The sequence below is a fragment of the Zeus faber genome, assembly GCF_960531495.2.
Source record: "Zeus faber genome assembly, chromosome: 21".
In the NCBI taxonomy this organism is placed as follows: domain Eukaryota; kingdom Metazoa; phylum Chordata; class Actinopteri; order Zeiformes; family Zeidae; genus Zeus; species Zeus faber.
Window position 1 is genome coordinate 7,304,101 of NC_137208.1, and position 24,830 is coordinate 7,328,930.

Sequence of the window (24,830 nt, forward strand, 5' to 3'; positions counted from 1 at the left end):
CAAAAGAGATTCCCTGGAGAGCCAGTTATGGTTTTTGAGGGATGAGCAAGCCTTATCATAATGAAATGACATCAGCAATTTGGGCAGCGCCACTGAAACTCCTTTCACCTCTTTTCAACGTCTTGCTCCCCCTGTCTGCCACAAATGGATATTGTAAATTGTATTTCTTATTCGTTTGGTTATCAGATGTTTCTGAAGTAGTTGATTCTGTCTGCAAGTAAATTAAATCCTAGCTTAACAGCTTTTTTCACGAGGTAATCATGGCAGGGTTACTTTTCATTATAAAATACTTTCAAATGTATGAATAAGGATATAGACAAAAATGCATCCTTATATATGGAGATAAAAATCCATTCCTCTATTTAAGGTTAATGGGATGGGGTCTGATTTGTCACGAAACTTACCTCCAGCCTCCATTTTAACATTGCTATTCTATAGGGCCTGTACATTGTGTCGTTACATACATGTCACACCGCAATGACATTTGGACATTGTTGTGCGTAGCTCGGTAGCAACGTTTATAAATTTCTCTTTTTTTGCATTTCACCTGTCGTCGGGGTTTGGTAATTATTTGTCCACTTATTCGCCATCATGGGAAGTCATTGTTGGGTTAGAAAATGTTACTTTGCTTTTCCCATGACAGACGTGGCAAAAAAGGCAACGGCAATTTCTGTCAACTGACATTGCAGCGCAGTCTTATCTATCCAGCCAGCGATGCAATCGAATCAAAGTCACCGTAGAGTAGTGTTCACATCTCACAAAGAAACATTGACAATGTTCTGTCTTTCTAGCTGTCTATCTATAGAATAGGCTTTGGCGATGGTGCAAAATTCCAGTTGCCGATTGCCTGGGGGCAGCGATCGGCGATGTACAATTTTATCGGGGGCGCGCTTGTGTGCATGGTGGGGTTTGCGCGTGTGTCTGTGGCAATGTGGCAAATGTGGTTTCCCTGCTCCAGAAGTGCAGAATCTTTTATTTTCCAAGTAAAGTATTTCCACAAAAACATTCAGTTTTTCCTTAATGAAGTCCCATAGCAATGGAAAGCAACGGGTCCCGACAGTGGGGACGCCCAGGTTTTTTTTTAGAACAGTACGGAGTAAGGACAGTCCCTTAACACAGTTGTGTTTAAAAATGTTGTTTCATACATGTATGAAACAAACAAAAATAAATCGACCTAAAATAAAAAGACAAGCACGGGAGTCGGTGTCGCTGTCTGGAGGAGAAACAAAAAAAACTCTGTTCTAATTCTAGTTAGAGTTAGGTTTACGTTTTTCATTTTCTTTACAAGTAAGAAGCTAATGAAATAAAATACATTAAAATCTTTCTCTATGAGATACTATGATATACTGCTGTATAATAATCACAAGATTTGCATATTGAGCGGCAGGTAAGTGCAGGGGGGTGTCCGAGCACCTGCCCCATGGACCCCATGGTGCCCTTCTTATCAGGCGCACTTTTTTTATTTTTATTTTCAATTAATGGGTGTCAAGGTAGTGGGTTGTCTGGGAAAGATATATTCATGAGGAGCCCCCCATGAACCTCGAACCTCGGCGCACCTGCGATTTGCGCACAGCAGCTCCGGTGTGCTGCTCCGTTTGCCCAGAGCGGCAAAATGCCTAGAACCGAAGCTGGGGGGTCCATGGGCCTTTTTTTTTTTTTGGAGCACCTGTCCCTAAAACTCTCTGTACGGGACTGTAGAGTGAGAGTGAGACCCGATGACCAGTGGTTACTGGACAGCTCTGAGCGGAGATGGGGAGAGCCTCCGTCCCCTCTCTCAGCTCCAGTTTCAGAACATGCTAGACTGCACTTACACCGCTTCAGTTCTGGCATTTTTCCTGGCGGATAAAAAAAAAAAAAAAAAGTCTGTCATCAATGTCAATGGCGATGACGGAGTCGATCGTCGATGACGGAGTCGATCGGCGATCGGCGATTTAATCGTAAATCGGCCCAAGCCAATACATGCCAAGCCATACAATCAAATAAATTCCAGTGTAGAGCAGCGTACACACGATCAAACAAGCAGAATAAGCAGTCACACCATCGGGCTAGAAGATGCAGACGTAGTTGGGAGCCGTAGTTTAGGAGTTTGTAGGGGTCCACAACTTTAACCTGTCAGATTTTTTCCAAGTATTCCTTAACTTCTCTGCGTAATCTTTTTTTTTTTTTTCTTTTTGCATTCCCATATTCTTAAGCCACAAACGGCACCCAGCAGCTGTAAAACCGCCACAACAAAGATGGCCGACTCGCCTACAAAACCCCCGGCAATGCATTCCGATGTACAAGCCCTATACAGTGGATCTCCGCAGTGCATGGATATTTTGGCAGTGGAGACGTTGTCCCCTTGACACGCATTGGGAAATCGTGTGATTTGGATCCTGCAGCAGTCTGTGTCGAGAGTGCAATGTAGTTTTTTGGGATGCTGCAAGCACAAGGGGATGAGGGCCCCTCTCCGGCATGTCCCCTCTCTGATCTATGTGTGTAATGAGAAAATAGTCTCCTCCCCGGTGACCAGATGGTGCCAAGTGATCCAGTCACCGCCGAAAAACTAAAAAACAAAAATATACAGAGCCTTTCCTCAGATGGCCCTGAGATAAGTGCTTTCTACACATAAACGTATAGAATTACGTATACTGTGCGCGACTACACTTCATCTGATATTTTCATTCACTCACACACGGAGGAAAATGGGTGCATGCAAACACACTTGAATGCACACAAACCCACTTGTGCATTTCTGGAGGTCAGTGCAGTCCATACGGGAAGAGCATTTATTTACCAACCTTTATCTGAACCCCCTCTCTCTATTCCTCCACCCCCACTTTCTCCCCCTCCCCTCCCCTCCCCTCCCCTCCCTGTCCCCTCCTGTGATTAATGCCACGTCGGGAAATAACGAATTGTTTAATTAAGCCCGAGCCCCCGAGTTTCATCGACCCATCGCCGTAGCCCGCGGTGCAAATGAAGGTTCAGGGGGCGAGCGGGCGATAGGAGGGACGCCACTTGACGAGCTCTTTGGCGTCTAATGAATAGAGCTCTGACCCAGGACGATCGGCGTTTCACCAGAAAATCTGGGAGAATGTTAAACATAGGCCTTGCCTCCACACCACTTCTCGCTAAGCTTATGCCAGATTTATTTTAAACCGCCCATCTGGGTGTCTGCGCACGCACGCGCGCACGCACGCACGCACGCACGCACGCACGCACGCACGCACGCGCACACACACACACACACACACACACACTTATTTTCTTCTCGCATTCCTTATATCCTGCATAAACTGATTGAATGGGGTAGTAGAGATGGGGTGGTACAAACGATTGTTGAGCACCACACTTCCCCGCTTCCTTCCACCACCCTCTCCCTTCACGACTCTGCCAATATCTATGTGGAGAGGGATTTTCCATCATAGTTTAACTGCTGCTTGGCGTGACCGAACCTATTGAAACCAGAACGCTGTGATACTAATGGGGTTCTGCATCCCTTCAAACCAGCAGAGCTGTTTTGTGCTCGAGATCACTCTATTGAATTGCAATGTTATTAAAGTCACTGGGGACAAGGTAGGGTAGACATTAAAAGTCTCCATAGAAGGGATCCATAGAAACGATAGTGAATAAATAGTTAGACCCATCAGCTGAACAAGCCCTAATGCGTTCAACTCAATTTGGCCGATGGACTTTGTCTCTCGCTGCTCGGTCGTTTGCTATTTCCTATTTTGCAGTATGTCAGTGACTCTGTTGCTTCTGCCTTGAAGAACCGGCCAGGCAGAGGTATTTGGCCGCACAAATCAATACCTTTTACCCACCGTAGACAGCTTATGAATTAGCACAGGCCTCAAATTGCACTCTCGGAGGAATTTGGCTAATTCGCAAGCTATTTTGTTTTCACTTGTGAGGAAAGGCTCTGAATATATCAAAATTTGTACTGAGACACGCCCGTTGTTCACTTCAGTTTTGGAATGCGGGTAACAAAACGTCGGCGAGTGCAATTACAACTGAAGAGATCACGGTGGAGTTTTAATGTGGGCTTAGTTTGGATGCAGCAATGCGGCTGGTTGAATGCTAATAGGGGATTCAGAATTTGTGGGGCCAGGGCATAGGGAGAGCTTTGTGAATAATGGATGAGTTAACGTTAGCGAGGGCCCTTCCAGAAACCAACGGCTTCACGAGAAACGGCGCTGGAAAAAAAATGCACAGTCATACGTCTTGAATATCTCAAGCTGCCTGCTCCCAGTAGACAAGGTCACTCAATTACCTCTGCTCCGCTCTTGCAAGAGTTAGGAAAGTGATTTGGTTAAGGGAAACGCCTCATGCATTACCAGGGAAGGACACAGTTTCAGAGTCTGGGGCCCCTGCTGCTGAGAGTTGGGCTGCTTTTCTGTGCTACATGAATTCCTACAATAGCTGATAGGAAAACCAAAAGCCAAATAACTTTGCCTAAGTCAGGCCCAGCGTGACTCATGTTTACTCGGCTGTTTATTGAGCAGAGATCCTAGATGTACCCGAGATGGTGCCACACACAAAAATAAAAAATGGTTTCTAAGCCAGTAGGTCAGGAGAAGATTGCATGGGAGGGCAAGAGTAATATTTTCTATATTTATGTTGAAAACATCTTTTGGGGGTAGTGTGGAAAAGGTAAAAATTGAATCCGGATGCTTGACCATTTTATTAGGGCTGACATTTACTCTAGCTTTTGATCTTTTTTTTTTTCCCCTGCTGAAATGACACTTCCTGAGGCTTCATCAATGTGATTGTATTATTGCTATCATGGAACATCCTGATAGTGATAATCACCAGTAATCTCCATCATCAGCCCTTCATTGAAAACAAGTCGGCCGTGTTTTCTCGGTCTTCGTGGCCCTCCCGAAGGGGAACTACTCTCCACCAATTTAAAAGTTCAATTTGCACCTCTCCATCACATTTATTTTACATTATAGCCTGCAGGCTCTCCCAGCTGGTTCGCCAAAAACGCAGTTAAAAACCCGCTTACAGCCACATCAGCTGCAGTTAAGAGAAACATATTGTGAAGGACAGGAGAAGGTGGAGCTGGAGACGACCGCGTGGACAAAAAGATGGAGAGCGGCGTAGAGAAGTGGTGGGTGGATGGAATAATGGTGATTGTCAGCGGGGAAAGTGGACAGGGTGCGGTGGGGGGGGGGTACAGTGGAGGGACAGAAACAGAAACTCAGAGAGACACATGAGGGGAACGATGGAGACACAGGCGGCTATCGAAATCACATGCGGGCGTACTATTTAGTAAGTCTGAAGTCATAGTATGCAGCAAATAGTTGGTGAAAAGTGCCAGGATGACACACTACATCCAGTGAAGTATTGTAGTATGCAAAAACTGGACACTAAGCGTATTCCATGCCGTAACCAATGCATAGTGTTGAGGCTTCTTTGCTACGGTAACAGCCAACGGTGGCAGAGGGCTGGCCGCTCAAAAGCAGCACACGTTGCCGTTTAAATCCGTGTCGTCACCCACCCTCGAAGTGCAGAAAGGGAGTGGAGCGGCGAGGAGACGACGTAGCGGTACGACGCCCGAAAAGCCATTGTTCTTTTCACTCCAATAACCAAGCGCGCGTACGGAGTGCGTACTACGTAGTAAGCGACTCGGGATGCAGCGTTGGACAAACTGTGAGACGGGTATGACTAGGGGCCAGCCGAGTGTAGGCAGGCTGGGGACTTCTCCAAATCTTACCGTGAATACCGGCGGCGTGCCAACATGAACACGTCTTTTTTCCCCCATTTATTTATTTATTTTTCTTCTCTCCCTAGCGTGGTGATTGGTCAATGAAACCTCCCAGTGATACCACACCCATGGTTGAAGCTAACCACTGCCGAAAAGAAATACCTTAACTAACACTACGGGGAGTTTGTTGCACACCAGGGGGCTTATACTTTTTGGACAGGATGGAAACGCAGATGGAGACGGGTGACACCCCAACTGAGACGCAGACGGGGAGGCTTTATCACTTCCCGGTACTCCAGGGATGGACTTGTGTTCTTGGCAAACACATCCTTTTAAGTTTCTTTCTTGAGAACAACGGGAGCGCGGTCAGGGTTGTTGTCCGTTTTTTTCCCCACACACTGTGTCTCCCTTCCTAGCTTTAAGCAAACGTCAGGTTTTTAGAAGGAACTCGAGCGGTGAAAGAGGGTGTTCAATTTGTTTTGATTGATGAGCAGCCAGAGAGAAATACTAAGGAAGGAACCGAAGAACATCCCAGGCTTGAGCAGTGGGAGAGGGAGTTAGAAAGACGGGGGAGGGCTTTGGTGGCACAGACACTCTGGAAGGACGGCCTTTAGTAACTGACGGGGGCTGAACAAGAGGCCAGAGACACTGAGCTGCCTGTGCATCACTGCCCTGTCCTGCTGAATATCGGTCACCTGGAGCCAAGGTGTTCGGCCCCGCCCGTACCTTGCAATATATAAAAACAGGAGTAAAACAGTATATATTAATATTGCTCTTTGTTTTCCCTTTTAAATTATTATTTTTTTTTATTTCACAGAAGAACTACGGAAGCTAAGTTGGTCCGGGATCCCAAGACAGGTTCGGCCAATCACGTGGAAGCTGCTCTCGGTAAGTCCATGAAAAAAAACACAGACCGGCGGTCACGCGTTCTATATATTTTAACACATTTTGGACCCAAATTGTGAGACGCACGAGGGCATGTGCTCCACGCAGGCGCCCACTCGTACACACAAACGCAGGCAAATGAGCCCGGTGACACCGAGAAAAACCATTATCACATCCCTCTCCCGAGCAGCTCCGCCCGTTTTGATTTATTGAGACCGGTGACGCTTCTTCTTTCTTTTCTTTCTTTTTTTTTCTTCTTTGAAACTTCAATAGGGAAAATTAAATGCGAGGCACAAATAATTTATTCATGAGGTGCGCAGCCTGTGTTTACTCATTAAGCCATTGTTGCAGTTTACAGCTCCTAGTCTGCAGAGAGAACGCTGGCTTTGTCAACGCTGTGGCTCTCCCATTAATTACTGCACAATAGCTAATGTGCTGCAGATGAGATGTCATTGAAGGTGTGTGTGTGTGGGGGGGTGTGCGTGTGAGCGTGTGTGTTTTGCATGCATCTAGTAACATGTCGGCCTGTGTGCATTGCATGCGTGTTTCAGACTCTTGAACGTAAAGACATTGCATTCTGCTAAATTTTCTCTGCGTTGCTGTGGGTGCATATCCGTGAGCCTTTCCAGCACAGGGCCGACACCTAAACCTTTAAAAATTGCTGCCAAGTCGACAACCCTGCATCAATTTTTGGCTGGCAAGGCTGATACAACTGCTTTTTATTTTTGCAATATCGTACGGATTTTATAATTGAGTGGTGTTGATCCTACATAATTATAACCCACATTTCAATATTAACTGAATTATGTCAAGAAAGGGGGAATCTATTGATGAACAGGAGTGCATTTTATATGATCATTTTTAACCATGTTCAATTATGTCAAAAGGTTTTCAGTTTCTAAACAGACAGCGAGGTGTCCCACACTTTGTTATTGTTTTTAACGCGTATTTTTAACGGGATGGTCGACGATGGCCCAAATCTTGTTGCCCCGGGCGACTGGGCAACTGTTAATGTTGAGCCCTGCGGCAGTTTTTGCATTTGTGGTGGTAGTGTTACGCTGCCCTCTGTAAATACAGGCAGAGTTGTGATAAAACCCGGCGCAGTGTGGTGTCAGAGGAACTCCTCTTTCCCAACGTATTCCAACAGCGGACAGCCCTCTCCATCCAGCCCGTGCTGGGAATCAAGGGGAAATAGATAGGAACGATCAGGGAACAGAAAATCTATTCCCTTTCTTGTACAAGAGCACATACAGCGCACGGCCACGCACACGCACGCCCACACACATACATTTGACTCGGGTACTCCCACATAGACACAAACACACAAACATAGCCCAAAACAAGATACACACACAGTTGTAGACTCCCAGACTCGCTGCCCACCCTGTATTCCATAAACCTGGCAGAGTCACCTAATAAAACTTCACTCCAGTGGTGTCCCCTGTGCCCTTCCCCTGCTCACAGGCGTGCAGCAACTTATTCAATTTATTTCTCCTCTCTCTAACCCGCCCTCCGGCGGGCTCGCCAACGCCGGGCTCTTCCATACTTGACAGGGACGAGAAACAACCTCTCCCAGCGCGGTCAATGGCTGCTAATGCTCCCCCAACGGCTCGCATTTACCAGCACACTGCACACATCCTATATCACTGTCTCGGCATTGTATAAAGCCGGCGTGGAAATTAAAAGAAGCACAAACAGATTTAGTAAAGTCACTCTGCTAGCCAGGAGGAAGGGAGCGGAGCAATTTTTTCCCTAATTGGCCTCATTGGCTTTCTTTCTTTTGTTCGCTTTGGTGCTCCTTTGGTCATGAATGCTACTGGTTGGATACATTCCGTTAAACGTCCTGATATTTAAGGAATTTCACCACATTTGTCCTTTAATTTAAAGTACACTTGGTGTCCCAGCCTGAAGGAGATAGCAGGGGGGGGGAATTGAATGGCTTCAATTCTGCTTTACAAAAGAATGTCAGCCTGTGGCGGTATGTGCATTTGCTAATGGAGTGTGGCTGCTAAAAGTGGTGGGAGAGAAGGGAGAAAACTAACTGGCTGTGGAAGTATTGATGATGTCTCGGGCTCATTTGTGATGTGAAACTATTGGAGTTGGAGGGTGTGGGGGGCACAGTTGTTTACTTGCACATTATGCATTGTACCTATTCATTTTTGTTATACGGGCACGGGACACATTCTGTGCACCGCTCTCATCACATTTATTTATTTGGTAGTGCCTGCTGCCTGTACACATTACTAATTCCTCTCAACCTTACTTTTCTGAATTTCTTGGTTGGATTGGTAACGAAAAGTATTTCAGAAAAAGCGTTATTATACAATAATAAAGCCGAAATGGACAATTTTGCTATTTTTTTAGGTCAGTGAGACAGGCCTTTCTAGAGGTGCACAGGGTGTTTTATTCAGTGAATAAATGTGTTTTATTCATCCGACTGCTCGCCGTTGACTCACAGAACTCGCCGGCGAGTTCTCAAGCAGGTTTATTATCTGGTCGCGTCGGGATCGACTCAGGAGTGACGCAGCGAGCTACAGCCAATGAGAGCAGACACAGGGTGAGGGGGAGGGGAAGTGCACAGCGCGCCTGTTATGCTTTTCTTCTCTAGGATTTTAATATATTTCTAATTTAAATTCTGCTCGATATGAGCGTTCGATTTCAAACTTGGAAATCACGGGAAGGATCACGATTCTCACCGTATTTTTGTGGGTAATATTGTCCGGCACGGTCGCTATATTGGGGCGGTCAAGATCCGCCGGTAGTCAAATGCAGTGTGCGCTTGGGGGGTCCGGGGCCCTCCGCGGAGTCGACTGGGGCTCCCGGCTCCGAATCGACCTGTTGGGAGAGCTGATTTTTTTACAGGAGCGATCTGCCATCCCCGTTTCTTTTGGAATGGCAAGTGCCACATAAATATTATAGAAAGACATATTTGCACTTAAAAGTTAAAGAGACTTGGATTTGAAGTTTGAACAGGATATTTCCATGTTAGTTATATGTTGTGTCCAGTTACAGGTTGAATTATACTGAAACTTAGTGGCAGTCCCATATTCTATTCTATTGGAACTCAGTGACCGTTAACTCAGGGACAGCTTCATGTTCTATTTTTGTTCACGTGAGCGTGATCAGATCCCACCATGTATTGGTCGTTGACGTACAGCAGATGTAACCAATGACACCAAATGATAAGCAGATTGGTTTTCTCCGATCACAGATATAAACTCTAAATGATTGGAGGACAATGTAAAAGATATTTAATAGTCAATGTTTTATTATGAACATACAATTGAATGAAAATCTGAGGCGCCCCAAATTGGAATCAGCAGCTCAGACTTCAGAAATCGAATCATACGCTCGTTACGAGACGGCTATGGTGTGAATAACTGATGGAGTAATTTAGCTGCGGTAACAGAGTGACTCCCTGTTACACTATTGTAGGACTCAAAATATTTTCCCAAAGTTGGAAGGTCTGATATTCCCTGCCCTGTATGTCTGTGTCGCCAACCCGTCGCAGCAGACCAAGTTCAAGCAGGCTACAACAAAATGAATCCTATGATTTTGACCCGTCCTATAACTAGGAGTTGTGGGCAGTGCAGCGCCCGAGACCAACTCCAGTTCTTTCGACACTGCCTTTTTCAGGGGCACCGGCAGGAGTATTAACTCCTCGCATACATGTCTTTTGACGGTGGGAGGAAACCCCACACAAACATGAGGAGGACGCGCAAACTGGGACAGCCGGGATTCGAACCCAGGACCCCACCTTATGGCTGTGAGGCAACAGCGCTAACCACTGGTCCACCGCGCTGCTAATGACCCCATCGAGCGCCATTGCTTCGTCCACTCTCTCCCCGGGCGCGGTGCGCTACGACCGGCAGCGCTTAGCGGGGATGAGGCCCCCTCCCGGAGCTGATGCAGCGGGGTCTGCTCAAATGCCCATTTGAGCTCGAACTCGCCCTTCTCCCAACCCGAGCCTGGCACAGCCCCCATCCCAGCAAAAGGAGAGCGATTAAAGAAAGAGTCCCAATGTTATACTTCCCCAACATGACACAACTGGACCCGGTGTATTGCTTCCCGCAGCTATATTTTTTATTATTATTATTACTATTAATAATATATGTGTGTGTGTGTGTGTGTGTGTGTGTGTGTGTGTGTGTGTGTGTGTGTGTGTGTGTGTGTGTGTGTGTGTGTGTGTGTGTGTGTGTGTGTGTGTGTGTGTGTGTGTGTGTATTTATTTATTTTTGTGTGCACAATGTGCAAATTAGCTTCAGTTCAAATGGGAGCTTTTGTGACCTTTTGCCAACCCCTCTCCATGTGAGGCAATGGAGAGGGTTTGCGGTGACAAATACGCATCTTTTTCATTTTATGTTATTAGAGCACACACCTCACAAAGCTATTATGTGTTTAATATGAGTGTGAGTAGTATAATTAAATGTTTTATTACATTCAAGTACTTGGTAAAGAACTTTTCTAGGGCTTGAACTCCGTGCTCATTTTTCCATTATGGCCTTAATTTGTTTGCCAGTATGGCTCTGAAGTTGGCATTCAATTCTCCTATGTGGTATTAAAAATGTTTTCAAAAGTCTTAAATTTAACTTGGAGAACCCCGGGGGGACCCTATATATATTTTGGTTTTAGGCCTTTCAAAGGAAAACAAATGTAGTGCTCCTGATGCAGCTGCCTAAGATAGCCAGTGTTGTTGTCTATAAGATCCAGGGGCATTAGTTTTACAAAATAAGATAACTTCTTTGAGGAAATTCAGGAATAAAAAATATTATTATGATAAAGATATGCAGTACTGTATGTGCTAGGGCTGTGACCCAATGTGAATATTGTATTCAAAAACACACAAATAATCGCTTCAAATGAATAATGGATGCTTTTCTACCAGCAACACCATCATTTTAGCACATTACTGTTTTGGCTTGATCGCATTTCCCAGGGTGGGAGTGCAATCCCAGGGCGCAATGAAGGGGTGTGTGTGTGTGTGTGTGTGTGTGTGTGTGTGTGTGTGTGTGTGTGTGTGTGTGTGTGTGCGTGCGTGCGTGTGCGTGCGCGCGCGTGTGTGTGTGCGCGCGCGACCAGGGAGGTTGTTGATGTGCAAGCGATTGATCGGGGAGTCAGATCAGGCATTCTCAGAAAATCACTTCAATCTATGATGCATCTGTTTTGGGGAACTACAAAAGTCTCAAAATTCCAGCCAATGAAGTTGACTTGTATCCCAGATAATCTAGGCTGACGGCGGGAGCAGTCTGTCCGCCTAGTATTGCTTGTGTGTCTATGAAATCCAAAGTTGCCAAAAAGCCAAAATATAGAGAACATGGTGGCGTGGAACACTAACGGGGTCGAGACTTGTCAACTGTTTCTGTCATTTTAATGTTTTGGCGTCCTGGCAGTGAGACCAAACCCTGAAACTGTTATGTTTGTCTGCTGTGCCTGGTCAATGTCAGGAGGAAAAGACACTATAGAGCAGGAGCCGCAAGGAGAGAGGTGTGGGGGATCGGCCCCCTGCTAACGGTGTAGCTGCCAGATGTGCTCGGGCCTGGCAGATCTGCTCGCTCGCCCGCCCGAGTCAGAGGGTGCAACCAACCCTGTGGCGCAATGAAAGTGAGCGCCCGGCCACCCGTCTCATCCACGCCGTCCGAGAGGTGGAGCGCAACTACGTTTTGTATTGCATTATTACCGGATATTTTCACCGGCTAGTTTATATATATTAATTTTAGTTTTTATATATATATTTATATATATATATATATATACAGTGGGGCAAAAAAGTATTTAGTCAGCCACCAATTGTGCAAGTTCTCCCACTTAAAAAGATCAGAGAGGGCTGCTATTTTCATCATGGGTATACCTCAACTATGAGAGACAAAATGAGAAAAAAAATCCAGAAAATCACAGTCTGATTTTTAAATAATTTATTTGCAAATGATGGTGGAAAATAAGTATTAGGTCAATAACAAAAGTTCATCTCAATACTTTGTTATATACCCTTTGTTTGCAATGACAGAGGTCAAACGTTTTCTGTAAGTCTTCACAAGGTTTTCACACACTGTTGCTGGTATTTTGGCCCATTCCTCCACGCAGATCTCCTCTAGAGCAGTGATGTTTTGGGGCTGTCGCTGGGCAACACGGACTTTCAACTCCCTCCAAAGATTTTCTATGGGGTTGAGATCTGGAGACTGGCTAGGCCACTCCAGGACCTTGAAATGCTTCTTACCAAGCAACTCCTTCCTTGCCCGGGCGGTCTGTTTGGGATCATTGTCATGCTGAAAGACCCAGCCACGTTTCATCTTCAATGCCCTTGCTGATGGAAGGAGGTTTTCACTCAAAATCTCACGATACATGGCCCCATTCATTCTTTCCTTTACACGGATCAGTCGTCCTGGTCCCTTTGCAGAAAAACAGCCCCAAAGCATGATGTTTCCACCCCCATGCTTCACAGTAGGTATGGTTTTCTTTGGATGCAACTCAGCTTTCTTTCTCCTCCAAACACGACAAGTTGAGTTTTTAGCAAAAAGTTCCATTTTGGTTTCATCTGACCATATGACATTCTCCAAATCCTCTTCTGGATCATTTGAGTCCCTGGCAGCGTAGTGTGTTACTGATGGTAGCCTTTGTTACTTTGGTCCCAGCTCTCTGCAGGTCATTCACTAGGTCCCCCCGTGTGGTTCTGGGATGTTTGCTCACCGTTCTTGTGATCATTTTGACCCCACGGGGTGAGATCTTGCGTGGAGCCCCAGATCGAGGGAGATTATCAGTGGTCTTGTATGTCTTCCATTTTCTAATAATTGCTCCCAATTGATTTCTTCACAACAAGCTGCTTACCTATTGCAGATTCAGTCTTCCCAGCCTGGTGCAGGTCTACAATTTTGTTTCTGGTGTCCTTTGACAGCTCTTTGGTCTTGGCCATAGTGGAGTTTGGAGTGTGACTGTTTGAGGTTGTGGACAGGTGTCTTTTATACTGATAACGAGTTCAAACAGGTGCCATTGATACAGGTAACGAGTGGAGGACAGAGCAGCCTCTTAAAGAAAAAGTTACAGGTCTGTGAAAGCCAGAAATCTTGCTTGTTTGTAGGTGACCAAATACTTATTTTACCGAGGAATTTACCAATTAATTCTTTAAAAATCCTACAATGTGATTTCCTGGATTCTTTCCCCCCATTCTGTCTCTCATAGTCGAAGTGTAGCTATGATGAAAATTACAGGCCTCTCTCATCTTTTTAAGTGGGAGAACTTGCACAATTGGTGGCTGACTAAATACTTTTTTGCCCCACTATATATATATATATATATATATATATATATATATATATATATATATATATATATATATATATATATATTCAGTGTACCATCAAAGCTGTTATTTTAAGGTAAAAATGTTAGATTGCTTTAAGAGATCCTCATGTCAAAATGTCAACTGCTTTTTCAATGTTTGGTCCGTTCTTGCAACTGGTGACGCACACTCATCCCCACAAACACACACCTGTAGTTGCAGGACGAAGCCCTCTTGATAAGTAGGAATCATTTTGGATTTGTCAGAGCCCTCACTTAAAGAACAACAACAGAAAAAAAAAAAAGCCATTTCATTTAAACTCAACTAGAATTGGATTCCCCAAGCTTATTCCTCTCTTCCAGAAGAGAGATTGGCTGTTTGACTGAAGTGGAGGATCGATTACACACACACACACACACACACACACACACACACACACACACACACACAAAACACATCACACACACACACACACACACACACACACAACACACACACACTACACACACACACACACACACACACAACACACACACACACACACACACACACACACACACACACACAGAGAGAGAGAGAGAGAGGAGAGAGAGAGAGAGAGAGAAGAGAGAGAGAGAAGAGAGAGAGAGAGAGAGAGAGAGAGAGAAGAGAGAGAGAAGAGAGAGAGTAGAGAGAGAGAGAGACGAGAGAGAGAGAGAGAGAGAGATGAAGAGAGATGAGAGAGAGAGAAGAGAGAGAGAGAGAGAGAGAGAGAGAGAGATAGAGAGAGAGAGAGAGAAGCACCACCCCTATTCTTTTCTCTCCTTCAGACCAGCAATGAAATGTAAATGAGACGCTCTGGACTCGGCAGCGGTGCCGCTTATATTGTGAAGACATGCAGAAAACATTGTTTAAGGAAATATAACATTTTACAGCTGTTCCCTCTACTCTGGCGCAAACAGCATCCAGAGTAGAAAGAACTTTCTCTCTCAATTTCCTCTTCCTCTGTCTTTCTTATTCTGCTGTCTGACACTCTTGCTATCTCAAAGTGTCTGATGTATTCATCCGCTCGCGTCATCCGCCTTTCTTCTCCCGTGTCTCTCTCTGTTGCTGCCTCGCTCTGATTTCCATATTTCATACTGTACTGGTTATCTGTGCGCGTGTATCTGTCCTACAGTGCAGTAAATGTGGAGTGTGTATTGGTGTGTACATGTCCCACAGTGCAGTATATGTATGTGTAGTGGTGTGTACCTGTCGTGTGTGGGTGTGAACTTCAATTTGCTCAACACATTGTGCGAACATGCATGCTGGTCATTGACATGTGCGACGTTCTATTGGAACGTATACTTTGACAATAGCATTATACTAGTCATTCAAACAATTTTTAAAGATTCAAGCAGGGCAAGTTCTCACGAATAACCACCTGGGTTGGTCGAGGGCGTCTCCTCTCCCCGGTTCGACTCAATGTCTTCCTGAAAATATCATTCAAGCGGTGCTACAAGACTTACCTTACCATACCTCCATATCCATCGCAGGAAGAGCCATTGGCAACCTCCGTTTCGTTGACGACATTGACCTCATGGGAAACAGCGAAAAAGGACTCCAGGAACTTAACACCAGGCCGGAGAAAGCAGCTGGAGCGTGTGGAATGGAAATAAAGTGCTGGAAAAAGCAAGATTCTAGTCTACGGCCACGGTTCACAAACACCAACTGACATCAGGATGAATGGGCAAGAACTGGAAGGGGTTTGAATGATTTCAAATACCTCGGGTCTTTTGTGAGTCATGACGACAGCTTGACAAAAGAAATCAAAGCAGGAATGGGCATTGCAACCTCAGCCGTTACAGGACTTAACAGCATGTGGAGAAGCAACGCCATTGGCTTCCCTGTGAAGATCAAGCTCCACAAGTCACTGGTAGTCTCCACTGTTGTTTTCCAGAGTTGGACGCTCACGGCGGATACCTGAACCCAAGATACAGGCTTTTGAGAACAAGTGTTGCAGAAGGATGCTCCACATCTCATACAAGGATCATTGGAAGCACTACTCCAACCACTACTCGTGACTGTTAAGCGGCACAAACGTACCTGGTCCGGACACGTCTCACGACACACCCCCCTGTCGACCCCCATCCCACGCGGGACAGTAGAAGGCAAACGACGACGAGGCGGACGGAAGAAAATCCTGGCTAGACGACCTCAAGGAATGTATTGGCTTCGGCTTCTCAACCCTGTTAGCACAGCGGTAGGCCACGGACGCAAACATGGCCCTCCGTGCGCCCCGATCGCCGAGCACCGTTCCTCCAGATAAAACTTAAAACAGTGTGGGGGGCCGAGCACGGGGGAATGGGGCACGGCTTGTGGACTCGTTGAGATTATTTCCGGCGCGTAACGCATAGAGAGGGGGGTGATCGGGGAGAGAGCCGTTTCATGCCATACCGTTCCATACGCACTTGTTTCGTTCTGTAAGCAGACATGAAATAAAAACCTTCATCCGAGATGAAAACACACTGTTTTGGCGCGCCTCACCACATCGCCGGCGCGCTCGTGGCGTGCCGTCGGAGAGGGAGACGGGCGCGCAAAATGTGCTCCAGTGGCTCCCTCCCCGTGCCGCCGCTCGGGATGGCGCCCTTGGCAGCCGCCTTTTTTGCCTATAGGAAGAGCCCGCCCCAGCCGCCGCCAAATATTTGCATTGAACGGCTGAATACGATTAGATGTATGTGACAAATAATCTCTTGAACTTGAACTTGAACTTCAACTGACAAAATTCTGAGTCGGGTACAGCCCGAGTATTGAGAGATGCAGAGTTCTCTATGTCGTCGACTGTAACTTGCTTAATTCTGCACCAATTTCCATGAAATTTGGTTTGTTAGGATTTTGATAAATTAAACATGATACTGGGCACTTATTGGAATTAAATTCAGGGGAAAAATCTAATCATATTTTTTCATTCACTACAGTGTTTAAAGGGGAATCATGCGTGACTCATATTGCACTTTATTTGAACAATTTGAGCATTGAATGAATATATTTTATATATGAATATATATTTTTTAAACATCGTACATCTTGAATCTTGTTTTCATGTAAGACCACAGGCAAAAGTTCCTTGTTTTAAATGTGTTAAAGAATAAATGGAAATCAAAGTTATATTCCCCCCCCCCCCTCTTATTTTTTTTAGCTGATCTGAAAAATGATCCGATCCGTGAATCAAAACGGTGACACGATCCGAACTGAGAGTTTTGTGGTCTGTTGCACCTCTAGTCACATATGAGCAGAAAGAAAAATCCGTTTCGGGCCACATTTGCCTGCAGTGTGAACGTAGCCTTAGTTACAGTAGTTCCAGAAGTGTTCCTGTCACAGGCTGCCTTCAACCCATGCTTTATGAACACGTCCTGTTTCACCCTGCCTGTGTTTGGCTCTTTAAATAGCTGGAGTAAAAAAAATATGATGGTCACAGTATTAAAGTTTTGAACTTAAGCGTGATTGTTTTGTGTCTTATATGACATATTATTGTTGCTTTCCGACAAAAGAAGATGCTCTATTCTCAATGATGATAACTTGGTACAATAAAGGTGTATTATATAATAGTATATACAATATGCATCAAATATTTATCTTTATCTTCATCTTCCGTGCTCCTCCACAGAAAAGCAGTTCCCCAAAAGCTGTAGCTGCCCTTGTTTATTATTTTCCAAGCAGCTGTCAAATATGACGTGTGTTTACTGCGCAGTGTGTGTGCATACTTGCACTGACATATTACCGTCGTGCTCAAAAAAACAAAACAATGAATGAAATGACTACAGCCGCCACAACACAGTCAGGAAATGACGCGCACATATACACGCGCGTGCGCGCACACACACACACACACACACACACACACACACACACACACACACACACACACACACACACACACACACACACACACACACACACACACACACAGCTAATGTCAGCCTTTCGTTTGTCTCACTCGCACTGTGTGGGCCCAGGTGAAGGAGTTTTGTTCACCGAGCCACTTTGCTATCAGTCTCCCAGTCAAATGGGGTTTCTGCAACGTGCTGGAGCAACAGCCCCATGAGCTCCCATCACATGTGATATATGTGAGGCTAATACAGGAGACGGACAACAGAGCTCCAGAACTCAGTCGGACAGGCAGGAAGGCAAAGAAAGCGAGGGTCTAGACTCTACCAGCCAGTCCTATCGCCTATGGATGGGTCTGGCTGACCCCCGGGGACTGCTTCAAGGGGTTTCAGGGGTTCCGCAGCAAAATTAACCATAGTTACCCTTCACTTTTACAAGACGTTAGCGCCATTAGAGGTTGTACAATAATGACTGCGTATCAAACTGGGACTCCTTGATACAAATATGTATCTACTGATACTGTCCTGAGAACTCCAAGCCAAGTCTTAACCCTCTGGAGCTTAGGTGTTCTTTATGCCCCTTTCGCATTTGTTTAGTAGTAGTAACTGTCTAATGCACGGGCAGATGTTATTTCAGCACAAACACAGCTATAGGTCTGAATTGTCATCTTGGAAATAAAATGTGTTTAGTTTAGGATCTGCTCTTTCACCATCTTTTCTCCCCTTGAGTTTGAAGGAGGTCTAGAGGTGACTTTTTGACTGTTGAGGAAGCCAGATCTCACACAGCAGGATTGTGCGTGCGAACACACACACACATACAGACTCACTCACTCACACATACACACACACACACACACACACACACACAGAGATCGACGTTCTGAAATGTCACGGCAACAGGCACATCAATAATTTTACCCAAGTCCTCATGAATACACACAGCCAGACACATTATTTTAATATGAATAAAGAATCTCCCAGGAGACGGTTACTATTCAAGTTAAAGGAAAACAATGTTTTATTAAGCAACTCATTTATAGTGTGTGGCTGTAATCCCAGTCAATTATTATTATTTTTTTAATAGATCTCTTTCACATTTGATTAGTGGTTTTAAACATGGTTTTAAAAAACTGATGTTGCCAGTGTAACGCTAGCTGTTAGGTGACTGTTGGTATCCGCTGTGCCATCTATTATAGCCGGGAATTGTCATGCAAATTGATGCCAAAGACACAGATTTAAACCCCAAATTTTGGCAAATTAAATGGGTTGATATCAGATGAATTCATTTCCATGCAAATTTGACCAAAATGTTAATTTGAATGTAATTTGATTGTCATTATGCAAACTCACATGAAGGCATGCCTCTTTTATAAGGAAGATTGCCATTACCATTCAAAAGTAAAAAAAATAAATAAAATGAAATAAATTAAAAGCCATTAGAGCATTTCATTCAATCACAGTTTTGCTTTGAATCCAAAATTGGAATCACCCATGCCAAAACAAATCTGTGAGGCTTCTTCTCCCCCTTTCTTTTTCTTCCCTTTTTGAGCTTACTTAGAGTCAAGCACATCATTTAATCCAAAATCACAGCGTTGGATAGGTAGTGTGTGTGTGTGTGTGTGTGTGTGTGTGTGTGTGTGTGTGTGTGTGTGTGTGTGTGTGTGTGTGTGTGTGTGTGTGTGTGTGTGTGTGTGTGTGTGTGTGTGTGTGTGTGTGTGTGATGAGTCCTATTTGGCCTGGACCTTTTGAAAAGCAGCTCTAAGAAAGCGCTTCATAGACAAACGCATGATAAATGAGAATCCCAGAAGACATTAATTAGAAATAGAACAATAGAGCAATTTATTTAATATTACAGAAAACAAATTTTATTATCGTTGCGAAAACAGTCTTTTCAAGAATACTTATAAGAGCTGCAGGCGTTGACTTCCAAAGATGTGTAAAATAGTTTTGACCTTGAATAGTTCACACAACTCAACGTTTGAGGAAATATATGATTTTGTTGAAAGCAAGTGGATTGTGCTGTCCTTTCTATGAAATGGTAATATTAATGATTAGTAAAAACAAAAATATATAGAACATTTTATACGTTAGAATACAATGCAATGTGCTTTACATAAAATAAGATAAAAATAGGAAAACAAAAAGAAATAAAATAAAGCATAAAAATATGATTTGTTTTATATATATTATAGTTATTTATTTATTCATTCATTCATTCATTCATTCACTAATTCATTTATTTATTTATTTTTAAAACATTTCTTTTTATTTTCTTTTTATTTTTATTATTATTATTATTATTATTATTATTATTATTAGTTTGCATGTTCTCCCCGTGCTCACATGGGGTTTCCTCCACATTACGTCAGAAAGGACCCCCTCCCCAAAAACGTGCACAACAGCATCGTCTGACCAGCGATGGACACTCGTCACCAGGTTCCGGGCGCGTCCACGAATGCTGCCCAGGATGGGTCAAACGCAGAGGCCTCGTTTCACCGGCCACCACCCAAAGCGCGCGCGTGTGTGTGTGTGTGTGTGTGTGTGTGTGTGTGTGTGTGTGTGTGTGTGTGTGTGTGTGTGTGCGTGTGTGTGTGCGTGTGCGTGTGCGTGTGCGCGTGCGTGCGTGCGTGCGCGCGCGCGTGCGTGCGCGCATGCGTTGTGGTGTGCTGTGGTACGATTAAAGATTGTTCTTCTAAACATCACGTCTTTATTTGTCCACAATTTCTTTCAAAAACATTGACTGTGAAGGCACTTAAAGGCTGGTCACGGCAATGCGGAAACTCGGATAATTGTACCTAACGGGACTTTACTCCACCCTGTCCCGTGTACCGCCGCGAATCACAGTAAATACGACGGGTGTTAAGTGAGGGGTTTATAAAAGCTCTCTCCCTCTCCATCTGTCCGTCTCTCCGCCCTGGCTGTCTGTCCCTCCCTCAGGGTTACCTGCCAGCCAACGCCGAGAGGAGGGACAGTGTTCTGCAGAGGAAGAGACAGGAGTACTTTGGCTTCATTCAGCAGTACTACGACTCCCGCAACGACGAGCACCACCAGGACACGTACAGACAGGTAGCACGGACACACGCGCACACACGCGCACACACACACACACACGCACGAAACAAAGTGGCTTCAGCCGCAGATCTGTGTTTCTGCGAGAAAGGGTTGGTTTAAAAGCTTCTCCCTCCTCATCCCTCCGACTCGCTCTGACACTCCGTCCTTTCTCTTCTTCTTCTTCTTCTTCTTCTTCTTCTTCTCTCTCTCTCTCGCTCTACCTCTCTTGATCTTTTCTCTTTGTGTCTGTGTGTATATTTCTCTCTTTTTATGTTTTTGTGTCCCCCTCTCTTTGTGTCTTTTTGTCTCCCTCCCTCTCTCTCTGTCTCTCCTGGTACTTTTCCAGACTACAGATCTGGATCAAATCTAGAATCACGTTGTCGCAGTGAAATAAAAATCAAAGCGACAGACAAATGGATTGCTATTTTTTTCATTTTTATTTTTTTGACCATGGAAATGATTAGTATCAATCAATAAACGAACCAGCCTGTAACAATTGTCATTTCTGGCTGGACAATTGGATATCCTCCCAGCCGAAATCTGGCAGGGGGCGGCCTTAAGCCAATCACCCGCCTGATTTGGGTCTCTCTAATACCTTCTTTGTTGTCTAAAGTACCTCTTCTCTTACATAAACGATTCATTTGTGATCAACATAATCATGGGGGATCTAACAAAATATTGATGTGTATCACATAATATACTGTATGTAGGAGCTAGGATTTTGCGCAAGGGCTGGGCCCCAGCAGGATTTTTTCCGATTTCCATGCCGTTTGCCATTCTCACCAATTTGATTTATGATCTATTCTGACCGTACACATTTTCAGTTATAGTAAAAAAAGAAAAACTTGGTGGAGGTAACTTTGAGGTGAAACTTTAATGTTAAACTACTACTCAAAACATTTTAGTTGTCGAGGAAGACATTGAGAGAGAAGTAACAGCAGTCTAATGTCATTTGAATGAAAGCACAACCTGTTTCACTGCGCATTGTACTTAATTAATACTTTGAATCTTAATTATATGTTGTGCAAACACCAAGGCTCTGGCAGGAATAATAATAACAACAATAATAATAATAATAATAATACATTTAATATTAAATTATGTCTAGACTTGACAATAATTTGATTTCTTAGGCATACTTACACAACTGAACCTACAACTATATTTTGGGTGGAGCTGCTGATGTGCTTGGTTTTTGGAATGTATCGTCAGAAACAGATTCCGTTGCCAGCACTCCGCCAAGCATCAAAACCTCTGCTTCCAATGCCGTGTTTGGATGACAGGGTTTGATCATACTCATTGTCGTGCCACCTTGAGATGATTTTGTTTTTATTTTTGGGGTTACACTTTGGAGCCCTTTTACATTTTCCAGCAACACCCCCCCCCCCAATTAGAGCTCGCAATCAAAACGAGTCAATAGCTGTGATTGCCTGCACGGTGAAAGGGTCAAAATGGCCGTCACCTGGCTACTCAGGAGGCTTTACTCTGGTCAACAACAGGTGCCGCCGTCCTCGGAAGTGGAGGAACTCATTTGCGCAACGCAAATTCATCTTTTCAACATTCTACCCAATTTGCTCTTGTCAATATTCCCTCTAAGCTGCCCAGCTGAGCAGACGACTTGAAGGGCTCGTAGGTTTCAGGCTGCACACGGGAAAAAGTCAACAGGCAGGCTGCGTGTCTGCGAGCTGCACGTCAATCACTTTACCGCTGATTGACATGTGTGGCTGAACTGTGTCAATAATGACAACTCATATTAATATCAATAATATCAACTACAAATCGCCTTATCTCAATTATTTTAGCTGTTGCAATCGTTTTGCAAAAATGTTTACATCCCATAATTTGTTATGTTTTTATCCAAATGTCAGGAGAGTTACAAGTTAAAGTAAGAAATGTTACAACTAATTAAAAGCAAATGAAGTTTTCCCTAATGTCTACGTTCCAATGTTTAATGCCAAGAAATGTCTCCTTCATAAGGTAGAGGTGTCCTGTAGTATTACGCTATTATAAGCTTAAATATGACGATAGTGGCAATACAATGAAGAACAAATTACATCCATTCATTAGTGGCGGTTATTTGTGACACGGTTCATGTCAAAATGTCATGATTGGGAACCGCTCTAGTCTGGTGGCGTATCCACTTTAGTTAATTCAGTGAGAACTAAAAGTCAGAATCGATACCCAGCCCTATTTAGCACGGCTGAGTATGACATCAGAATAAAACGCAATTCTGACGTCGTGTTATGAGACGTTTGCGCTCACGCCTTCTCTTCGTCGTCGGTTTAGACGCCAGACGTGTGTGTTGTTACATAAACAATGCCAATATTCACTGGCCATACGATACCGCTGAACCACGGACCATCACTTAGATTTATTAATCAGTCCTGAAAGAAGCACAACTTCCCTCAACAGCACTCAATACACAATACACGCGCGCGCGCGCATGCACGCTATTATTCGTTCTCTTATTCATTCACCAACCCTTCCAACCTTTTTATCCAACCTCTTTTTATGTCTGTCTCTCTCTCTCTCTCTCTCTCTCTCACCTTCGCCTTCTCTCTTTCTCTCACTTGTCATATTTTCCTCCTTCTTCCCGTTCCCCTTTTCTCTCTGTCTAACCCCTTCTTTGCACATCTGACTGTTTGTTTCCCGTTGTAAACAAAAGACGCCCCCCCCCCGGCCCTTACATTTCAGTGGGACACCACCACCACTCCAATCCATTTGATAATATGAGTCATGATAAGAGACATCAAAGTAGATTAATGAAGCCAAATACAAATGTCTCATTTTGCTTCCAGTTTTCCATGGCTCGGCTCCGCACGCCGCCAGTGAACTGACAGATGTTGTTTTGATGTTTGGCTGCATCCAATCTTTCAAGCCTGTAAAAAAAAATGTTATTTAATTTTTTTTTTCCCGCCAATTGCTATAGGCTCACAGCTCTGCTCAGCGTTGGCTTTTAGGGCTACGGCATTGTCGTGGCAATATGTTTTCCCTGTGTTTGTATGTATGTCGGTGTGCCTCTCTGGTGCTCCTCTGTTTTGTGAAATTGGGCGTCATTTTATCTGCATTTTGTATGAGACGTTTTTCCTCCCTGTGTGTGTGTATGTGCAAGTGTATTTCTCTTTCTCTCACATGTGTAATGTGTTCCCCCCCCCCCCCCCATCGATGAGGATCTCCGTTCACACACAATGTGGGCCGTGTGTAATGGTCCTGTTTTCACACCAGTATGCAGCCTTTCCACTCGGAGAAGGAATATTTCAGTTTTAAACAAAACAAAATGCAGTGCTGCACTGTTCTGTGTACCATCCATTCGCTGTCTATCGTTTAGAAATTAATTAAGGATGTTGAAAGACAGACTTCTACACAGGCTCTTTCTGTGTGTGTGTGTGTGTGTGTGTGTGTGTGTGTATGTATGTGTGTGTGTGTGTGTGTGTGTGTGTGTGTGTTTTTATGTGTTGTATGTACGGTATATATACACATATGTCTGTGCGTGTTGACAACCCTCTCTCCCACGTCACCGTCAGATCCACATAGACATTCCCAGGATGAGTCCTGAGAGCTTGGTGCTGCAGCCCAAGGTGACGGAGGTAAGACACGGCCCGGGAAGTGAATCGGACATTGGTCTGGGTCACCCCTCCCGCTCTCCGCCCCGACGGCCTCGCTCCATTCCGCTCCGCTCCGTTCGGGGGCCGGCACGGCTCTGACCGCCCGTCTCGCAAACTGTCTGTCTGTCCGTCTGTCTGCCGGCCGGCACGTCCGCACACCTGTGGGGGTCGCCACTCTGAAATGGTGTCAGCCTGTGGGGTCTCTAGGGAAACACACACACACACACACACACACACACACACACACACACAAAGAGGCACATAAATATACTGTTTATACACAGACATATCTAAAAACTATCAGAGACGACACCAAAGGAAGAATCACGTTCAGTAAAATCCTCAAACAAATTCATTTACTGCCGAGGGAAGGGAGGAGGGAGCTAAAGCTCGTACATCTTCAATTTCACTCCACTTTTGCAACTTTTAGCCGTCTCAATTCCCCAGTCGATCGTGGAGTGCCGTCGTTTGAATTGCGCCGTAAT

At 44.7% G+C, this 24,830-nt stretch overlaps 1 protein-coding gene across 2 annotated transcripts in view; it reads left to right on the top strand.

Moving 5' to 3' along the window:
- The window catches only part of tbc1d22a (TBC1 domain family, member 22a), a 163,981-nt gene that overhangs the window by 21,828 nt on the left and 117,323 nt on the right, over positions 1–24,830 (top strand). Inside the window, exons 6-8 of one of the 2 annotated variants that reach the window (XM_080022691.1) lie at positions 6,504–6,574; positions 20,627–20,755; positions 24,265–24,327. In XM_080022691.1, the coding sequence (XP_079878817.1) occupies positions 6,504–6,574; positions 20,627–20,755; positions 24,265–24,327 (263 nt within the window). The remainder of the gene's footprint in view (positions 1–6,503; positions 6,575–20,626; positions 20,756–24,264; positions 24,328–24,830) is intronic. The other variant, XM_080022690.1, reaches the window with a different exon arrangement.